The sequence below is a fragment of the Falco peregrinus genome, chromosome 10 (assembly GCF_023634155.1).
Source record: "Falco peregrinus isolate bFalPer1 chromosome 10, bFalPer1.pri, whole genome shotgun sequence".
Taxonomy (NCBI): Eukaryota; Metazoa; Chordata; class Aves; order Falconiformes; family Falconidae; genus Falco; species Falco peregrinus.
The window spans coordinates 25,970,866-25,992,496 of record NC_073730.1 but is presented as its reverse complement, the minus strand read 5'-3'; the positions used below and the strand labels follow the sequence as shown (position 1 = coordinate 25,992,496).

Sequence of the window (21,631 nt, the reverse complement as noted above, 5' to 3'; positions counted from 1 at the left end):
AGATAAATTACACAGGCTAGAGCAGCCCCACCCCATGTCCACCTAGTTCCCAGCTCCATCACAAACTCCTTGCGTGAGCCTGAGACCCGCTGACCTGTCTGTAGGACTGGTACGTATACACAGCTACGCAGGCTGAGCACGTGCAGAGGCAAAGCTGTACCCTTAGTATAAAGCTGGCAGAGATCAGGGAAAGAGAAGATGGGACTGCTCAGTTTGTCCTTAAGGAAGCTTTCCTTTTCCAAAAGTGAAGTCCTAATTGGGGAGAGGTTTTTTTCTTCCCCCACTCCCACCCCCACCCCCCCACCCCCCCAAAAAAAAAAGTATTAAATCTTCCTTGTTCCTCTAAGTGATTTCTTTGTGTTCTGTCTTTTGTAATCTTTGGGCCAGTTGCAATGATGGTTTAAATCAGTGTGACTCAGCTAACACTATTTAGCTTCTAACCCGTAACGCTTCAGAACACACAAGCCCTGACTTATCTCAAGCAGATGACTGCTTGACTGCTTCCCCCGGCGTCGGCTGAGGCTGCCGGTGTTGGTAAAGTTAAGCAGGAGTCTCCGTCTTCTGCCGTGTTCAGGTTTAAACAGTAAGGTGATGACACTTCTCTTTTGCTTTTGTTATTTCTTGGAGTTGTTCTCCTTCCTTTTGGTATGTGTGGTTTAAAAGCAGTCCATCATGTTGCAGACTCTGTAAGCTGTGGGTTGCTTAATTTGCGTGATTCATAACGCCAGCAAAAAAGAACCATCATCATTCTTGGTATTACACCCAGCTCCGTTACCCAGAGCGTTGACCTTGACCAGCTAATGAAAGGCATTTAATATATGTGCGTGTGTGTATGTATAGATATAAATATTCATTACGTGAGGTCTGAGATCATAAGGGAATGCTGGCAGTGCCAAGTTTTGTTCGACGGTTCAGGCCTCCAGCTGTGCCAAACTCTGGGTTCCCTTAATGTACCATTAAAACAAAACCCAGGCTTTGCTTGAATGTCATCCAGCTTTATTAAGAGAAAGATCAAGCGTAATCTTATTAAGCCTGTCACTCAGAAACCGTGAGGGTGCAGCCTTAGTGTGTCTGTTTGGTTCACATGTGCGAACAATTTTGCCTCGTGATACTCAAACAGGGGCTGTTACTCTTTAATGAAGGCTCTGAATAACAGAGCTACAAATTGCAAGGCAGGCTCGGTGATGTGTGCGCGCACGTGTGTGTTAACAGAACGGGGGCGAAGGCGTAGACTGTTTGCTTGGATTTTAACGTATTCTTCAAGCATGCTTGAACCCATGGAACCGCAATGTTTTTCAAAATCTGTTGTGTATATTTTGAGGTTTCTAAACTTCCCTAATAACTTAGTCAACTTTTGGATGTGACTGTGTGTCAGAGTGGGCAGCCGTGTCATGGAAAACTAACGGGGTCGCTGAATCTCACTTTCTAGTGGTTTCACTAGCAGCCTGCTCACTAAGCCAATATTATGAGAAAGATATTCACATAAATTGTGCTTATCTTCGCTGTTGCTCCCTCTCCCCAGTGTTCACAGCTGGGCAGCAGGAGATAACAGTGAAAACCACTAGTGTTTATACCAGTGTAAAACCAGAGTAATGCAGTGGTGATTCAAATCAAATAGTTCTCCTTGCTTGAAACATGGTTGTATATAGAAAATCTGTGTGTTTATACATTTATACAGAAAAAAACTAAACTGAAATTAGTTAGGATGTTTGGCCATGTGGCTGAGAATAGATCTGTGTGAGTGGAATTCACAAAGATAAATAGTGATGACTGGAATGCAGATGCACATTTTATAGTCTAATTAGGAATAGATTTGTAATAAAAAGAACTTCTCCACAGGCATAGCATGTACAAATTAGTACTTCAGGAATACAGCTTTCCATGACTTTTGGTCAATTAAATTTAACATCTGTGAGCAAGGTAGCCTTTGTGCACGGGGATGTGGGGGCTCGGTACAACCGTATGCATGCACAAAGTAGTTTACAGATGGAAGTATTTGCAGGATGGATCTCATCACTGGTGGGTTGTGACAGGCAGCGTCCAAGAGAGGTGGCGTGTGGGCTTGGGAGTGACCACGGTATTCATACAGCTTAGAATCTCTAAATACCACAGGCCTATTTTCTGTTCTTTTCCCACTACACAGATGGTCTCTTCGACACATAAAATTTACTGACCCTCCTGGCAGAGTCTTTGCCATTGCTGCCTAGAAATCCCCACTCCTTCCACCACAGGACCTTTAGCCAAAGGACTGTCCATCCTTCCCAAAGCATTTCTTTCTTCTGTTTTGCTTTTAAAGAAAGAAAAGATCGTAAAGAAAAGACACAGCCAAGGAATCTCCTAATGCTTTAAAAATATTGTGGTCAAAGTGTCCTAAGGAGATCCTTTCTCTAATTTATACAAACATCCTTAGGGTCAAAGCTAATCTGATCTATCATGCCCAGGCAGAGTTAACCCTGATTTATGACATTTAGACAGACTAAAATGGGTACTTTCTAGCCCAGTTTTCTATTATTCCACAGCCTTGGGCATGCTTTGCACTTCAAAAGAGAGATCTCTCCAGATCTGTTCACACACCACATGTATCTGAGGGTCTTGCAACACCATATTAAGCAGCTTGACAGATGTCTGTGGTGTGTTCCTGCCTTTCTTCTCCCCTCAGAGGCAATAGCTTGTTGGTTTGATCTGCCTTGTTTTGTGGGTTCGCTTCCTGGTGCTGGAGCAGACAGGAATCGTGCAGCAAGCCTTGAGCCTGGAGTGCAAGGTGGGAAGCAAGTCCCAGTTCACACCTCCTGAAGTGCCACAGAAGCACCACCTGCGTTTGGGGTGACCCCAACGTGAAGGGGTTTTGTGGTCTCCTGGGGCTTGTTTCTCTTGCTTTCACAGAGGGAAGGGCGTCAGCCTACAGCGTCAAAGCACTCCTGGAAAAAGTCCGTTGCCTGCACTGGTGAGGCTCACCATGATGGTGCAAAGGCGTCCTGAGCTGAATTAAAAGGCTCAGGAAGGTCTTCTAGGGCAGGCAGGTTCCCCCTGTGTGGTTAGGTGGGTTGGAGACGCCTAGTGTAACTCACGGGAGGCAAATGTTCTATGTAACACAAAGCTGGTTTTGATGGAGGTATTGGGTCAAACCTTGAAAGTCACGCAGCTATGCCTAAACTGCCCTAAAACTGTGGCTAAAACCACAGAGCAGAAGTGCATGTAACTGGTTTTAATCCATGATCAAGGAGAAGCGTGGAAGCGTGCTTGCTGCGGCGTGCTCGCGTGCTGCGGCGTGCTTCGCTAAGTGGCAGAAGGGAAAGGGCTGAATCCAAACTGGAGGCCAGGTTGGCTGTGTTGTGCAGACCCAGGGGGGCATCTCAGCAAAACCAGAGGGGCGCGGGGAAGATGAGGCGACAAGCACCCGGGCAGGGGCGAGTCAGGCTCCACGAGCTCCACGGAGGGCTTGCCCTCAGATGGTGGTGGAGACCTCGGCGCCATCGAGCCCACCTTGCCTCCAGGTGGTGGCACTGGCGGGGAGTGCCACCAGCACCGGGCTGGTTAACTGGAAGGAAGGGCCATTCCAGGCTGGGGGGACCTCACCTCCCTTATTCACAGCCCGATTTGTGAACCTTGGGGTGTGTTTTGCTGCAACAACAGTGACATCCAGTGGCCAGCTGGATTTTTCTGGGAAAATCATCGACGGTCTCAACAATGGGAAGCTTTTACATTTAAAAAGATACTAAGGAGCGTAGGTTTGGGGTTGGGGTTTTTGTTGTTGTTGTTTTTTTTTTTTTTTAAGAGTTTCATTTTTTTAAAAGGCCTGGTACAATGGCTTCAGTTTTCCAATGCCAGCAGGGCAGTGCTCAGGAAGCAGGCTAGAAAGCATCGGCATTCTCTCCCCCAACACAAAGTTTGCCCTGTATCCACAAACTTCAGAGGGCCAGCAATTTGCTGAGGAATCGCTGTGTTTTGTGCTATGGCATCACTGCATTTTTCACTTGTGAGACATCCACAATCCAAATAAACCACCAGAGAGGGGCTCCTGGAAAAGATGAAAAAAACAGTGTAGTCTGTAAAATAGTTGACTGTGGGGTCAAAACCAGAAAGAACAGGCAAGGATCCATGTCCTGTCAACTGGGAGCTTTGATTTGTGGTTTTTCAGACTTATTTTCAAACGGAAAATGACAGCCTGTCTTGTAGTCTTTTGAAGTAATTTCACAGATTTGACAGACATTGCCCCCAACTAACTTTCATGATTTAATCTCACACTAGAGCAAAGTTACAAGTATTTTAAATTCAGTTAGAGCTGTGCTCGTCCAAACTGGAGGAACTGGGGGAGGAGCCTAATAAAATAATCAGTGGGCAGGTTCAAAAATAAAACACGGAAGTGCTGTTCACACCATGCGTAATTACGTTGCAGCCACTGGACATTGTGGAAGCCAAACACATCCATGAGGCCAAAAGAGGATTAGACAAACTCGACAGTCCAGCTCTGGAATTCACTAAACTTTTGATTCCCAGAGCCTGCAATGATATACCAGGGTCCTCACCACTACTTATTTCCTACAGCAGGCTGCTAAGTGCATCCTTATTACCTGCCTTTGCCTAAGACAGGCAATGATGCTGCATTTCATAGTACTGGCTGTGTCCTAAGAAAAGCTGAGGTCCCACAAGATCTGGTCCCTGCTGGGCCATGCCGCAGAAACGTCTCCACAAGTTCAGTGAGATACTTTACATGCACAAAGCTGTTTTGCTGACCAAGGAGCTTTCCAAGGCTCGAAGCTGCTCTGAGCTCAGACTCCATCAAGTCAGTGTAGGTGTTTTAGTAACATGTTCACAGTTACCCGCTTTGCAAAGTACGAGCGTAGAGCAGGGAGGTATGGAAACAAATTCTCTCCCCCCTACCCCAACCCTTGCCTGGCTTTGGCAGGCAGGTCCACGTGCATTCCAGACTAGTTTGGGGATGGCTCGGGGGATTTGCGATGGGATATGAAACACTTCGCTCGAAGGCTACCTGCCTAGCACCAGCTGTCGGGACTTTAGTGGGGCAGCTGTCTGGGGGGGCGGCAGTGGCTTACGTGGACAGAGCTGATAACTGGTTCAGATGGGAGTGTGTCGTCTGCTTCAGCAAGGCTGCAAGCACACTAATGAGGCACCTTGGGCGAAAAAGGAGACTTGTGTTTCCTTACCGATTTCCTCACTGCTTGAGGTGTTGATGACAATGGGCAAACAATAATGCTTTTCATACCACACCGTCTGCACTTAGGTGATCTGATGGTCCTAGGTGGTTGGGCCAGACGCGGGTGTCTCAGCACACTGAGAAGACTCTTAGAGAGGCTGGATTTTCTCTAGATTTTCCTCAGACTCATCTCCTTGTCTTCTGCTGCGGTGCTGGCCGAGATCTTGTATATTGACCATGTCCATTGGAGAGGATCACATGAGGGACACAGACACGTGTTCATTGTCACACAGCTCTATGTGTGGTCATGCACCTCCAGTCACACGTTGCATCACATCTTTGTGTAGAATTGTGTCCCCAACAACATGATTCAGTGAGGAGCATGCATGTAAAAAATAAATAAATAATAATTTAAAAAATCCCACATAGTGATGGTATTCTGTTAGAAGGGAAAATGCCAGTACCCATCCTCCATGCAAGATCTCAGACTGAGCAAAGTGTCTCCACTCACAGTAAAACCAGGGGACAAAATAACAGACAAACCTTTACTTCAGCTCTGCCCACATCGTTTTCCTCCTACAGATTTCTAGTCCTGGTAAGTTGTTCCAGCTTTTACCGGTGAGCTCAACAAATAAATTCTAGAAAATAAACACTTCAGATCTGTAGGCTTAGTTGTTTACCCCCCAAGGGACCTTTTCCTCAGCATAATCAGGAAGGGACTGAATTCATCCAATCTCAGATATACTGGGCTGAGGTAATAGGATATTGTGAGCGACTCATCCACCCCCCTCTGCCCTTTAAACTTGGATCCTTGATATTCAGTGAGTTATTTCTTTAGGAATATATACTGAAAGGCACATGCTCTGTTGGATCTTCTGTGTGTGGAAAACTCCTCTAATGCAGCGTAAGTAAAGCTAGAATGTGAAAGAGCCCCAAAAGCCACATAACCAACCAACGCATATTGTCCAGCACCGGTCAACACAGCTCCCCCTCCCTTGCAAACTCTCGCACGGCAAGGAAGGGGGGGGGGGGGGGGGGGGCAGGGCAGAAGGAGGAGGGATGGGTAGGAAGGATGGGCTCTGTGCAGTGTTCAGGAGCTTCTGGGCAGTGGTAGGGTAGCTTCGTGGGCCATCAGGCCATGTCTGCTAGATGCTAAGGCTAAAGGAGCTATTGAAACTCACATGGTCATTGAAGAGCGGATTTCACAGAGGGCTTATGTTCTTCCCAAACCTGATGTTTGAAATGTTGGAATGAATTGCTCTGTGGAGGTGCCAGTCTCCTCTAGTGAGGCTGACCAGCTTAGACTGGTAGGTTCAATTTGAAATGCCTGAAGCAGCTATGAACCCTGTTGTTCTGTTGGTCTGACACAGCTCGGTTGTTGCTGTGGTCTGACGCAGAGGCCAGAGGAGATGCTTGGGAGGTGACCTCACTTCAGTTCTTGTGTGTGTTGTTTTTCTTAATCTAAGTGAAACAGCTGGTTTAGACTTGAAGAAAATCGAGCTTTTTGTTAGAAAGGATAATTATCATTTTCTTGTTTTCCTCAATATAAATTTAGAGCAGCTCTGCTGGGGAAGGTGTGCAAAGACTTTAAAGATAGCACAGAACAGAGTGGCTGAACCCACGTGATGGCACTGTGTTGGGTCTGGAAGCAAAGACCTATGCGAGGATGGCACGAGTCCCAAACTGGTAAACTCAGTCCCATCTTGTGCTGAGCCTGTTGGCTGTGTGCATTGCACTCCAGGCCACTTCCAGAGAAGGATTTCCAGTGTGTGATATTTGGGTGCCTCCAGAATAGCTCCATGCCCTCAATGGGAGGGATGCTCAGAGGGGGGGCTAAGCAGGGAGGAAGAGCAGAAGGGGAGAGGCATGAGGGGAGTTCATTATACCAAGGGGCATAGAAGGTGGCTGTGGGAGTCCGTCCTTCAGACTGAGATGTTCTGAGTGTAGTGTTGCACTGCGTATCTCAGAGACACCCCAGGGAAACGTAATCTGTGCGCCATTACCCTGGCGTCAATCTGGAATAATCCCCCCACCCTTTGGCCCCTTGTTGTTCCATTTTCCCCCCAGCTATGGTGCATGCTGTCTCCAGGGCATATTCTGTAAGAGCTCATGGGTGAGAGGGGAGAGAGGTGATTACATGCAAGGAAAGAATGAAGGGTAGCCATGGGAGGGTTGCTGGACATGCAAAGTGCTGCACGCCTCGGCCTTTTATGTTTTATTGCTTTGCTTCCTGTGACTGTCCAGAAGGGGCTATGAGTCAGTTCCTCACAACTGCAGAGAATAACAACATCAAACAAGAGAGGGAAAATGGTTTCTCCATCTGCCTTGGAGAAGGGGTGGCATGATGTGAGGAGGCTATGATGAAAGCCTGCTTTACGAGGCCATCGCCCATGGCTTGTACAGAGTGTTTTTTAAGACATGCTTTGGGTTCGGATACTCCTGCCAAACAGGGGAGGAAGAAAGCTCGTTCCCTGCATCTCCAGCTCCTCTCCCTACCTTTTTGCATCATGCTGAAATTTCCAAGTGCAAAGCCACGTCCTGCAGCACAGCAAAAGCCAGCAACCCGGGGTGACAGGATTTTCTGAAAGATGGGATACAGAGTTCCCAGCTTTCTCTGGGCACCGAGCACTCTCCTCTATGGCAAGGATGCTTAGGGTAACATCAACAGACCTAGCAGGGGTTGTCTGAGGCTGCCAAGTTTCTGTGGGGTGTCGGTTCACTCAGACATGAGCTTGTCTCACAGCATCTGTTGTCCATAGCGTTTGGGTGCTGTTATTACCCAGGAGTTGCCACACTTTCAGTTCTGGGCTGTATCTTTGAAAGTCACTTTCTCTTTGGAAAGCCACACACAGTTCTTGTTTTGGACCTGAATACCTTTTTATATCTGGTCTGTCTGAGGTGTGGGTAGGGATGCATTTGGGATGCTGATGATAGATACACTGCACTTCTCATCCTCTGACATGCAGTATGGCTCATATGGTTTCATACTAACTGGGGCCGTGGGGGCAGACACTGGGGTCCTTCCAGCCATTCTCAGAAAATTCCCCTGCTAGATCCCCGCAAGCATTCATTTTGTTTATGTTATCAATAAAATTTACAATAAAATTTTTCAGGCAGTCCTAACATACTTATCACTGGATGCTGCGTACCACGCACCTAATCAGTTACCTGGTGTCATTCTGTATACGCTGATAAGACACTTCATATTAGAAGGGTGCTCAGGCTGGAGGAAACTTAGGTGCTTCCAGATCCGACTTGCAAAACCAAGATCTGTGCGCAAATCCAACGTATGTTCCTTGTCAAAGTGCTCTCGAGCTACTGATTCAGTACAGTGAGATTTCAGGAAAGTGAGTGGTTTAGGGAAAAAGAGGAGCAATCCTCTGGCAGCAATAGCAGTCTAAATCTGAGTCGTCATGAGAAAGGCTGAAAGAGCCTCCAGTTTTTGAAGGATGATATTCATTAGCAAAGAATGGCTGGGTGCAGGGATAGAAGCAGCTATGATGCTGGAGGAGGAGTGGAAGGGAATGAAAATTTTGGAGGGCTTATCCACAAAACTGATTCCCCATCATGGGTCTGGGACATCTGCCATGGCAGGAAAGAGAAATGTGGGATGTTATGTGGTTCCCCCTCAGTAAACTCATGCTGTTACCCAGGGACCATTGGGTTAGAGTGGGATGCTATAATGCAGAAATCAGTACACTCAGATGAAGTTCATTGCCTCAACTGTTTGCCATAGCTCCTTACTACAGCCTCTTCTTGACACGTTAATCATTCAGCTTCCAAAATACTCAGTTTGACCACTCTCAGAACAAGAGAAATGAAGGCATACTTCTAGAGGCAGCAAGCAAAGGAACCAGTAAATGTTTGCCCCAACTATGAACGTTCAGGTTTTGGCATTTGCATTTTTGCCTACACTAACTCTTGTGAAGCCGAACCACCAGAAACGCTCTGGTGCTGCCAAGAGGCTTGAAAATCAGCAAGAGATGAGAGAAAAGGAGGAACAGAGGCTGCCGCCTCCTGATTGCAATGCAGCCCGAGGTCTAAATGGCAACAAAACGTTATACATAACGTCTGATTCACTGTGTGGAGAATGTAAAGAATTGAGACCTCCCGACACAGTTTACATTGGCCCTTTTTATGACTAATTGTGCAGAAAATAGCTCTGCTTGTAGTGTGCATGGAAACAGTTCAGGTTTCTGCTGTGTGTCAGCTAATGGTCTAGCAAGGCTTTTTTAGCACAACTTCAAAGGCTCTGGCAATGGAGGTCCTTTGTGAGGGAATTATCTCCTCCTCCTTTGTACCCCTTTATCCTTCTAAGCCATGGAACAAAGAATTGTGAAATGAAGAGACAAAGTAATTTGTAGTATATCTCTAGATCTAGATAAAGTAGGTAACATTTGCTTAAAAACATTTTTTCTGCTTCTGTCATCAAAACAAGGTTATATTTTTCTGTGTAGGAACACTCAAGTTCATTTAACTTTTGAGGGATGCAACCGTATGCTTAGGTATGCTATTGATGGGGGTCACTAGAACGTCTGAAATGGTAAAGGGGAGCTTTAGTTTCTGTGGTCAGTTAGAAAATACGTGGCTGTTACTGTCAGAGTTGGCTGAGAAGTGTATTTCTCTCCACCTCGAGACATTCCAGTAAGAAAGGAAGAAAATGCATTTTTTCAGCAGTCTCTGTGTGTGTGCATGTACATGCTTTAAGGAAACCATGTATTTTTCACCTTTTAGTAAAAAACCAATGTGGTTTATTCTTTCTTTTAGTGAAAAATGAAACCTCAGGGAGATAAGGAAATGCGTTACATGTGTCTGCTTTGTGTAGTCCAAAGCACAGTTCTTAATTAAAAATAAAAAAGTAAACCAGGGATGGAAGGTGTTTGATTAATGTTAGCAACCATGCTGTATAATGTGTTCCTCCAGTGTCTCCAGATCCTCTGTCCTGAGAAAACAAGACGTGAGCGAAAGGAGAATAATCTTGGCCTCATCAAATTTAATGAAGAAGCACCCCCGAAGTGCAGCGAGCCACGCTAGCCACTGCTCTGCGGTTGTGTTCAAACTGCAAAGTGACTCTGCGTTTAGCACTGGGTCTTGTCCTCAAGCAACTCCCATGAGTATCTCCTTATCCTTGGAGGGCAGAAGGACTGCAGCCACACCTTTTGGTTTGGGGGCTTTTTTAAATGTTAAACTCTTAGGAGAGGCTGTACTGCATATCTCCATGCCCAAGTACAGGCTTTCACTTTGAGTCCCTATCTAGAAAATCTTTTATGTCTGCTTTCTCTCCTCTTCCCATACTTGCATGGATTTCCCAAGGCAGTTGGTATTCTGACCTCACCTCTTGGATCCAGTTTTCATCAGCTGTCAAGGTAAATTTGGTTAATACTGCAGGCAGAGTTTATTCAGGTTTAGACTGAAGAGGGAATAGTGACAGAGAAACAAGAGCCATTCCCCTGTCTCTCTAATCTGTCTGATATGTCTCTAGATGCACTAACTTTTGAATAGTTAAACTTCCTTGATTTTTTTTTTTTCCAATGGAAATTTCCAGGCCAGGCAGAGAATTTTTTAAGTTTTAAGCAGAAGTGTGCACACACACTCACTTATAGATAAAAAAATATTTTTTTGTATCTATAAATAAAAATCAAATCTACTGCTGTTATAAAAGACCTGGCAATTGTTACATATTCTGTTTGTACATATGGGTAGCCAGAGGCAGGGATTTGATGTTTTCCACTGATGCTGAGCTCAATTATCTCTAATATATAAATTGGTTTTCATTATGTGCTGCAAATTCTCAAAAGTATTATGTTGTTGTCAGTATCTAACAAGTGTATGCTTATCTCGAGTTGACCAAGGAGATTAATTTTATATAAAAAATTCCTCATACAGAAAACTTCCCTTTAAAAATCTTAAAACGGGGAAGGACAGTGATGATGGACTTGGCAGCAGGAGGCAAACCAAGACACTTCTTCCAGCACTTCTTTAACCCTGGAAGTACAGCAATGACATGAGGGTGTTTTCAGTTTTACTTCACCCACCTGCACTGGACCTCCCAAGTGCCACCTTTTTCCTCAAACCTTCCTCTTCCACCTATCTCTGATCCTGAGGAGCTCCTTGCCATGGTACCACGGATCGCTGTTGGGAAGATGTCTGTGTTGGGTGGGAAGGCTGCTGGTCTGAGCAGGCATATTTTCAGTTTTTCCATCACTGAGGTAGAACATAGCTTGAAGTTGCTTGTAGCATACGTAGTGAGATAATGAGTTGGCCACAGCAGCATTACTGTGGCATAAATGAAATGGATACAAAGTCGATCGCAATATGTGAGCTCTGACAGCAGAGAAGTTAAGACAAGTAGAAGTCAGAGCTGGTCCATACAGAAATCTGGCAATCAGGTGGAAAGGATGTATTAACAGGGCAAGCTGATGGTGAGACAGGTGGTGATTTACCTGGACGTACATCAGATAATGCAAACCTAAAAATTTTAAGTGGAGTCTAAAGGTAAAGCTTTGCAAAGACCTGCTCATGTCGTTACCTAGCTGCTGTTACATCTTCAGGTTCTGTTGGTGTATGTAGAATGGAGAATTATTTGGGGGTCAGCTTGAAGTTGGGTTTTGGTTTTGATTGTTTTGATTTGCTTTCATTTCTTTTCTCACTTGAAATGGAACACAATATTTTAGTATGTGTTGAATTGTGGACCTAAAATGAAATAACTATGTTCACATTTAAGTTTGTAATGAAAATTTTCATTTATGCAGGGATTTGGTGTTTGGTGGGCGGGTTTTTTTAACGGAAGCTGGTATTCCTTTGTGTTAGGAAAGGCAAAATTAAAGTAATAAGCCTTGAACTCAGAGCAAGAGAGTAAGGAGATATATGATACAGAGGTTCAGTCCCTGGCCTCAGAAGAGGGACATTCATTCCCCAGGTGGGTGGGTTTTACCTTGGCATGAACCTCTTCTGTTCCCCCCCCTCATTTCAGTCCAAATCTGACACAGAATCCCGGATAGCTGAAGGCAGCTCCCAGGGAAAGGGGTATGGCAGAGGATGGGTGGCTCGGGGTGACTTACCCAGTGGAAGCGTGTGTCCCACCACGCTGACATTTTTCTGCTGCCCTGCACAGCGGATGGCCAGCCCAGCAAGCTGGCTGCCTTCGTCATGGTCCCCACACAGAGGGCAGGAATGGGAGGCCCGGGAAGTCTTCATCCATCACTTGAGGGGACTCACAGGCTTTGCTGAGGAGCTGATGCTGTTGACGGTCCCACCATTTGGTGGATGAGGTATCAGAGCTGTTGCACAGTTACTTTTTTTTCCTGGATTTAAAGCAGTTAAAATTGGTTTCTTTTGTACTGTTGTGATGTCAAAGATTTTCTGGATTCAGCATGATTGTTTACAGTAAGAAATCTCTTGGCGTTTAAGACTCCAGTTCAGGCAAAGTAGAGCGTTGTGCCATGGACTCAGAAACATCTCTGACTTCGACACTCGTGACTTTGGTTTCTCAGAGTCACTTTGCCCAGTGACAGAATGGGGACTTTTGTTTGCCTTGGCCACTGCATAAAAAACCAGGATATGATCAAATCCAGTTAATCACTCACAAATGTCTCATTTCTTAAATCTCTGAGGGTGTATAACACGTTTTTGGGACTGCTCTCTGCTCCTTTGGCTTTTCTTATAAGTAAGTTAGGGGAAAATCAAATTTTGAGTTTTCTTAAAAGGAAGTGGAGGAATCCTGGAACACACTAGGGCTCTGCAAATGTATATTTAATCATTTAAAGAAATGTCTTTTGGCTAAAAGCTGTTACTAGTGCTTGCAAGTTGCACTAAAAGCCATACGACTACATCATTCCCACAACTGATGCGAATTAGCACCCTTGTTGGCAGTGTGAGCAGAGAGATGCAGGCTTAGTGACTACTACGGACTGAATTACTGTCAAATTCGTAGTGACTTTGTGCTGTATGGGTGAAGTGTCCTAGGGGTGACTGCTGACAGTTACTCCAGCTCCTTACACAGTGGCACGGATGGAGAGAGGCTCGGGCACGTCCTGCCTGCCTTGTTTTTTCTATGCAAAGCATTTGGCTCTGCTATGGAGCCCGGCAGTTACAAACATCTCCTGCAAACACTTACACTGTGCTTAAGGCAAGCACACACTCTCGGAGCAGCAGCAAACCAGAGGAGTGTGTTTTTACATATGGCACATGGTGGAACTCCCTGCTGCAAGATGTCACGGAGCAAAAAGTACACGGAGGCAGCAGCTTGAGCACATTCGTGGTGATCTGTTCAGAGCTGGCAGTGAGATGCGATGACCTGGGTGTAAATGGGAGTCAGGCAGCTGTGCAAAGCTGGAAGCTCGTGGGCATAGCGAAGGAGGCTTGGTCTGTCCTTTCCCAGATTTATATATCTTTAACGTTCACCAAGGGCTGCAGTTGGAGGCAGGTTACCGGGCTACGTGGATTTTAATCAACCTGTTAGTGGACTTCTTGCCTCCTTACTTTATAAGTCTAACCCAGCCTGAAAACAATGTGGGACTGACAATAAGTTGAAAGCTCTGGAGGAATTACGCTGCTTTATGGAGTCTGTACCCAAAGCCCTTTGAGGGCTCCTATTGACTCCAGCGGGATTTGGTTCAGACCCGAGTATATAGGGCTCCCTTAAGCAAACTCTTTCACGGCCGTACATGCTGCAGTACTTACTGGGCTCTTTGTTACTTCTGTGAACAGGAATGTGACCTTTACACTTCCAGCAAAAAGCCCTGATTTACAGGGCTAAATCTTCAGTTTTAGGGAGAGATAAGGTTCCGTTCCCAGCTCCTCCCAGCCCTGCAGGTGGCTGAGCGGCTGGTGAAGCCCTGCCTGGATCGCTGCTGGTTCAGGTGGGTCAGCACTGAGTGTGCAGTGCAGCAGCTTCAGAGCTTTTTTATAAGCAGATGTCTGCGAACAACGATGGGCAGGGTGGACATCTAGGGTTGTCAGTTGTTCCAATTCGTGAGTCAAAGCCCTAGGAATATTCTGTTTGCCACGGCAGGGTCATTCCTACATCCGTGTTAGAAGTTTATTTAGTCCGTGCACATACTGGAAATGGCCACAGCAGAAGACAAGACTAGCAATTCATCTCGGTTTTCTTTTATCCACCCAGTCCCTTAGCTGTGTGAGGGGAGGGAGTGGTAAATAAAAAGGAAGACGACGGGACCAGGCTGTACGCTGTCTCTCCTGCTGGCCGTTGCCAAAGGCTGTAGCAGGCTACATGGTGGGCAGCGGAGTCTGAGTTACAACAAATTGCACAGCGTGCCCTTCTTGCTTTTGGAGCTGGTCTAGCTTCTGGTAGCCTTGCCTCCCAAACCTGTTGTTCCAAAAGGAGAAACTCCAGCGAGTGAGAGGAGCGGTTTGATTGACAGTGCTATTTTCTACCTGTATTTTAGGTCACTTCCTGGGTAACAACACTGTGATTGATGTACTGAGACAAGCAGGATTTGAAGTGGAGCACACCCCTCCCGGACAACCACTTGGAAAGTAAGCAGCTGCCCACAGATTATTAATCATTTTCTCTCCTTTTCTTTTTTCTGTCCCTTTTTTCTGTGACTAAGCAAGATTATTGCATTAGTATAGGGCGTGGGTGAGGGGCTGAGGAACCTCCTTTTCCCACCCAAGTTCCAGACAAAAAGTTCATTGTAAAGCATCCGTTGTGTGAGTTTGGAAACATATGGAGTCTCAGTGGCTATTTGTTTCACTTGAGGACATTACTCATATCACAGCTGCTTCAATATACCAGATCAGAAGTGCCACAGTTTCTGTTTTTGAGAAAAGTCTGGTTCAGCTCGTTTTCCCCCATAGCTGTTCTGTCTTTTTCTCTCCGTGGGGTTGTAGTTGCTCCTCTGTTGCAGGGCAGTAGACTGCCACAGACTTAATTTTTCAGGCCTCTCTGTCAGGCTGCTCTTCTTCAGGTGAAATTTCAGTTTTGCCTGAAGGACAAGATTTAATGTAGCGGATGCACCTTGGAAAGTGTGGTGGGCAGGTAAAAAGCAATTCCGTATTCCCTGAGCTTCTTCATTAATCTGATCAAGTAAAGCAGGCCAGAAGGATCGATTACCAGGCTCTTGGCAATCTTCATTAGCATAACATAAAAATATGGCACAAAACCGTCCTTAGTTTCCTTCCTCCCCTAGGTTTCTCTCTTTCCTGGCTGTTTAGATGAGGTCTCTGTCTAAAGGTATCATAGACCGTAAAACTGGGAGGGATGGTGAGAGACCATCTAGCTTTGCAAAGTTAGCCTTTCCCCTGCATCCTGCAGATAAAAATTGGCTGAGATTGCTCTGTCATAGGATTGTTATCCTCATTAGGAGAAACTTAGCAGCATGCTCCTGTCCCTGGTGGGCAGCCGTGACACGGTCCAAATGTGAGGTGAGTTTCAATGTGGAGGATTAATCGCAGGGCTAGTAGACTATGCCTGAAAAAGCTATGTTCGACATAGTTGGAAAATCTGGCTGATCTAACCTTGTTTGTGAAACATCCGCAGTGATTCATATAGAATATAATATGGCTCAACTGTACTTAAGTGTCTTTGACAGAGCATTTGTCCTAAATGCTTCTTGGAATATGTCGAGCAGTAAAAGCACGGTCTTAAATAACAATGGGGAAAAGAGGAAGAAAAAGCTATCAAACACGAGGAAGAGCGTATATTCAGAGGAGGTTTAAGAAGCACTTTGGCAGAGGGAGAAAAGTCAACATGGCACAGGGAAGAGCAGTAAACACTAACTGACTAGGGCGCTGGAAATTTTGGCTAAAATCAGCAAAAATGCCTGTGTCTAAAAACATAGCAAAACAAAAAAACCCAAGCAAACTGTACCAAAACAGCTGGGGTATACTGTTCCTAGGTTTCTGACAAAGAAACTTTCCACTCAGGGAAGCAGGCACTTTCCTCAGCAAATTGCATTTAGTTGAAAGTATCATCTTCCCGTGAAAAGGATTTCAACTGGAAATTGTGAAACTATTAATTTATTGGCTGTGTGCAAGCCCTCGAGAAGAAAGAAAGATACAGTAGTGTGAGAGATGTCCAAGAATAGTCTTTGCTCTGTATGGTCTTGGGATATGTCTATACACGTCTTCATAGGCTTGAAGTAGCGTGATGGGGCAGGAAACTTGAAACAAAGCCACTGCTTAATGTTGACTTATTTGCAATGTGGGACACCTCTGTGTACGCATTCCCCTACCTTGGCAGCAGTGTTTCGTGTTCGTGACGTCTTCCCTAAAATTGTCAGTCCCTGGGGAAAAGGTACTTGAAAGCAAGTGGACTTGGACTGCTGCCTAGAACGATGCATACGTCATCAGTTGAATTATGGTCCACTTGGTAGCTTCTGTTCCCTGCTCCAGACCAGAACACTGGGCAGGCTGGTCCCTTTGTCTGGACTAGTCCCCTAAACCCAGTAGGATCTGTTCTGAATATTGAACATACAAAACTTTATTGAAGGGTATATACTCTTGTGCGCGTGTGATTGACGAGACAGAGAGCATATGTTTGTACTCCATCAAGATTAGATGCACGGTATGTTTTCCTATAGTCTGATGATCCAAGCAGATCGACAGGTCTTAGATGAGAATACAGAAAGAAAAATAAATGGCATGGTAAAGAAACCCAGAGTTCCCACTAAACTGCGTTACTCAAGGTGCAGAAACAGTAGAGGATTATAAAAAGTTTAAATAAAAAAGAGAATTTAAGCACATTCACAGAAAACAGCTTGCTGTCTTTAGGAAAAAAGAGACTCCTAGACCTGCACGTCAGGGGCTGTATTTGGGTTGTCCTACAGCTGGGGCTGTAGCCATCAGAACTGCGTGGGGCTCCCCTTGAGAAATGAGGAGCCTGCTGCAAACCATTTTGTCTCTTTTAGAACTGTTTGCATTTTATGGCTTCTGAGAGCTGCAAAAAACAGTCTAGTCAGACACAGTGATGACAAAATTTTATGGGATATTCAGAAAGCACGGCCAGTTGGTTGTTGGGGTTATGTTGCTGTGAGAGTTTTAAGGAACCCTGCATTTTTTCTACCCTTCTTCTTTTGCTCTCCTCTTTCCTTTTTAAACAATGAAATAAAAACATTTGAAAACAGTTAGAAAGGCCCAGAAGAGGAACCGTTTTGGGGTAGTGGCTATACTAACCGAATGGATACATAGAATAAACAAGTAGAAGCTCAATAGATTTTGAGCTGCTTGCAAGCAGAAATCTTTTTATGGATTATAGAGACGCAGGTGTCTTCATCTTCATTCTTGTGGAGCCCTATGGAATAAGAGGTATTTCTCTCCTCTATTGAAACCCAAAAGAGACATTTCTGCTTTCCTTCCAAGTCCGTTGTGTAAGGGCGTCAAGCCCACTGCATTGCATTCTGGCATTGACAATTGAAAACTGGATAGTGTTCAGGGAAGATCAGCTGGACTCTAATGTAGAGATTGGTGGGGGTGGACAGCACATGGAAAAAAATGCAAGAGTTGGAAAAAGCTGAAGCAGCTGCATGCTTATGTTTTGGCCAAGAGAATTCAAGAAAGAATTGTTGTGGATGGATTGTGCGCAGAAAGATGAAGAGGAACAATTTGAGTTGGCACATAGGAACGTTTGGAGGTGTATCATTGAAACTGAGTGTGGTTTTGGCTTAATATCAATGATTTCTTGACAGTAATTTACAGGACAATCTTTCCCAGGTTAAGCCAGAAACCCCGCTATTTGAAATGATGAGAGTAACTTCAGCAAAATATCGTGCTATGTCCTACTTACTACCAATGCCACCTTGCTAAAAAAGCAAATACTATCTTTCTTTAATATCTCTGTTCCTAGAACAGTATGATCATTGTTACTATTATTGAAATGATTAGTAGCCTGATCTTTATTGTTCAATAATAATGAAGTACTGGTACCATAAATAGGTGGGGCAGTCTGGTATGATGTCTAAGCTCTGCTGTCTATTTCAGTTTCAGGAAGGACAGAATAATAGCTTTTTTAAAGATAAATAGCGCTGCTCCTGTGTATGAGAAAAGCCTTGGGAAGAGTGAAAAAGGACAAAGAGCAAAGCTGTTTATGCTTTCAGTTACATACAGGCTGAGTAAAGCCGGAAGATTGTTGGCTTTCTCTGTCCAAAATGCTAAGCGTGGCTTGTGAAATGGCTGCTCTTTAAGCCAACCAAACTGAATACCTAGAGTCTCACATTTCTGTTTTCTAGCAACAAGCACAGATTTGAGCCAAGTTCTCCCTTTCTTAAAGTATTGGGGAAAAGTAAAGTGAGATCTTGGCAGGCTAGAAGAGATAACCAAGGTATAGAAGGGTTTGATGGCTACAGAATCAATGAACTGGCAAAGAACAGTTCATATAAAGTACATTTACCTGGTGTGGAGCTATTTGGGAGCTTTCACTGGCTGGATTTCTGAAATCCCCTAGCTCCGGTTGATCTGCCTGGTGGCTCGGTGTTGACCTTCCTGAGCCTCTTCTAGAATCCCACCAGCTGACTATGGAAAATACCTTCTTTGAAGCTCAATCCCTTTCTGCAAAAGAAATGCTGTTGTGCTCAGCATGCAGAGCAATGCCATAAACGCTTGAGAACTTATCCTCATGTTGGCTTCGTTTGTTTATTTTGTTGCCTGAGGGAAAGTGTCCCAAATCTCTTCGCCTGACAGCCTTCAACAGCGTTCATATTTGCTTCTTATTTTGCTGGCTGTCCTCCTTGTCCGCATATAAAGGCACTGGAAAATGAATGGCTGAATCAGTATCTCGTTGCTTTGCCCTGAGATAAGGAAAGCAACTTTTTTTTTTTTTTTTTTTTTTTTGCAGGGCTTCTGCCAACTTGGCCATCCCTGCCCCTCTCTGTCTTCAGAAAGCAGAGCTGCATGCCTGGGGTGTGGAGGGAGGAGGAGGTGGTAGAAAGTTTCCCCTCAGATGGGTTCCAGTGACTTGAGCAGATAAAGGGCCACAGCTGCTTCACATTTAATTGGAAACAGCCAAATTGCAAGATCAACCCCGGAAGCACCTGTGTCTGTGATGACTCTTACTGTTACTGGGTTCTCAGAATTGGCTCTGACCTTCTGCCACACGCCAGGCCCTGACGTACTGCACATCATTCTCTTGGCCAGAAAAACATGCAGCAGTGCTCATTTCCATCAGGCTGCTCCTCCTGGTATTCTGCTCAATGCTGCCTTCTTTCAGAATGGGAGATTGCAGGACAAGCTTTCATTTCTGCCCATCTGAGGGTTTATTGTAAACTCTTGGAGCTCTGCTGTAGAAATTAATTACCCGTCCTCCTTATGTTTTAACTTCTTGGCCCGGTCAAAGCAACATGTCTTTGCTGTTGTAGCTTATTCCTTTCCTCCTTTCTGAAGCAAAGAGCGCTTGCTCCTACACCTTTTCCTGTAGCATCCTACAGGTGTGAGCCTGGCTCTCCTACTCAGCGGAGTCTTATGATGAAAGTCTTTGCTCCACTACGAATGCTTTCTTCCCCGCCCCCCCGAATGAAAGCACACCCAGTCCACACAGTGATGCAGCCATTTCACTCCATCAGGATCCCTAGCCTTCACCAGGCGATATGCAGAGATGGGAAAATGTTTGACATAACGTTCCCCAAAGCCCCAAATTGGTAAAAGTGGCAGTTCAGTAGGTGACATCCCAGAAATGTACGGATGTCATCAGAGCCCTCAGGAGTCTCCCAGTAGTTGCCAGTTCCTTGGCAACTTCCTGGTGCCAGCCTGGCAGGGTTACTCCACTGTGCTTAGCTGTTAATGTTCGGGATGTGCTTGGAAGAATGTTAGAGTTGTAGTGAAATAAGTAAAATTTTATTTAGATAAGAGACAAGTAAAAATAATTGAGAGCTGTGACGCTTTAATTGGAGACAACAGAGTTAACTGAAGAAAAAAAAGGAGTTGGGGAGGTGTTAGTGCATTCTGGATCGCATCTCTTCTGAGACATGGAAAAATGCACAACTTATCTTTTTTTCTGTGGGTGGAATAATCTCCCCATTGGGATGCTGCCATTCTCAATCCTATTGTAAACCTTTGGATCTTTCACTTGATCTGAGCCTGAAGATCCTACTCCTTTCACTAGCTTCCTTCCCTCAGAGGAAAAGCAAACCCATTATTTGGGGGTGGGGGTGGCGGTGTCTCACAGCATAATTTGCAGTAAGAGGTGTATAGGGATTAAATGGGGTTCACCTGCATGCATTGGCAAATTTATCGCCTCATCTAACATTGGAGAATATGACTACTTAATACTTAAAATATTTAGCCATGAAAATATGCACGCTACGTTTTCAAGGGATTCTCACATGCTTTTAAAATACCCTCCTTTGGCATTTAACTGTCTTTGAGTCTGTAATTACCTTACAGCCATGAAGTCTGATCCGTCAAACTAACTCTTAGGGGGAAAGAAACTGAAGAAAATCTCCAAGATGTGGTAGAGAAGCAAAGTCAACTTACAAGTTCTCAACCATAGAAACTTAATTACCCTGTCACCTCCTGAGCAACACATCACTTACAGCCCGTGCATCTGCATGTTCTTTAGGCCACCTTTAAACACTGAGCACCTTCTGAAAGAGTGGAATTTAGCAACTTGCTACAAAAATCTGGGAAAGAGTGAGATAATTAATGGTGTTGCTGAAAGAATATGGAACAAAACTCAGGAATTTTGTGCTTGACTAGTTCTCCCATAGGGACATTCACTTTTCTCTATAATCAGATTTTATCCTTGGCAAAATTTCTGGTTTCTTTTGACAAAATTGTTTCACATTCCATATCATTCTGTTCCTTGGGAACTTAGACACAGGGCCGCTGGGGAACCGGGGCTTGCTTCTTTTTGCTCAAGGGCAGCTCGCTCACTGAGCTGTCCTGAAGCCAGTGCTAAGGTTTCGAGGTCTTTGCTGCTCTGCAGCCCATCAGTCTTAGGAGATCTGTATCTCATACTCCAAAACTATCTAATAGTCAACTTCCAGAGCCTTGGAGACTTTCAAAGTTCAGAGCTAGTTCTTACTTCACTTCCTAGCCAGATTTTGGAGTTCTTATTTCCACAGGAGAAGCTGATTTTCCATCCTCTTTCTGCTTCCAGCCAACTCTAATGCAGATCTTTTCACCTAAGGTCGTCGGTATAAGATGAAAAGTCTGGTCTGTAGTTACTAGTAATAAAGCCAATCCAAACTGCACTGAAGTCAACAACAAGGCTTCCATCGGTGCCAGTAGTTCGTAGAGGTCATCGTTAATATGAGATTCTTGCTGATTCTCTCCTGTCTTTGGTTGTGAGGAGCCATGAGGGAACTGGTAGAAAACTAAGATTACATTCCCGCAGTTGTGCAGATGCTTACTGTGGTCGATGTAAAAAGACTGGTTTTTCTAGAGGGCTGCTCAAGGGTGTCTTAGACAGCTGGCCCAGTTTGCTTGCAGGAGGTGTCTGGCTGGTTTTGTATGACTAATCATTTTGTGATATTAATTTCCCTCTTATTTGAAGGGCTTGGGCCCCACATTCAAGTCAGACAG

General features: G+C 44.9%; 1 protein-coding gene across 1 annotated transcript in view; it reads left to right on the top strand.

Annotated features, from left to right (window-relative positions):
* Positions 1 to 21,631, top strand: part of TRABD2B (TraB domain containing 2B) — a 295,983-nt gene that overhangs the window by 233,391 nt on the left and 40,961 nt on the right. Inside the window, 1 exon segment of the mRNA XM_055815797.1 lies at positions 14,563 to 14,653. Within this exon segment, the coding sequence (XP_055671772.1) occupies positions 14,563 to 14,653 (91 nt within the window).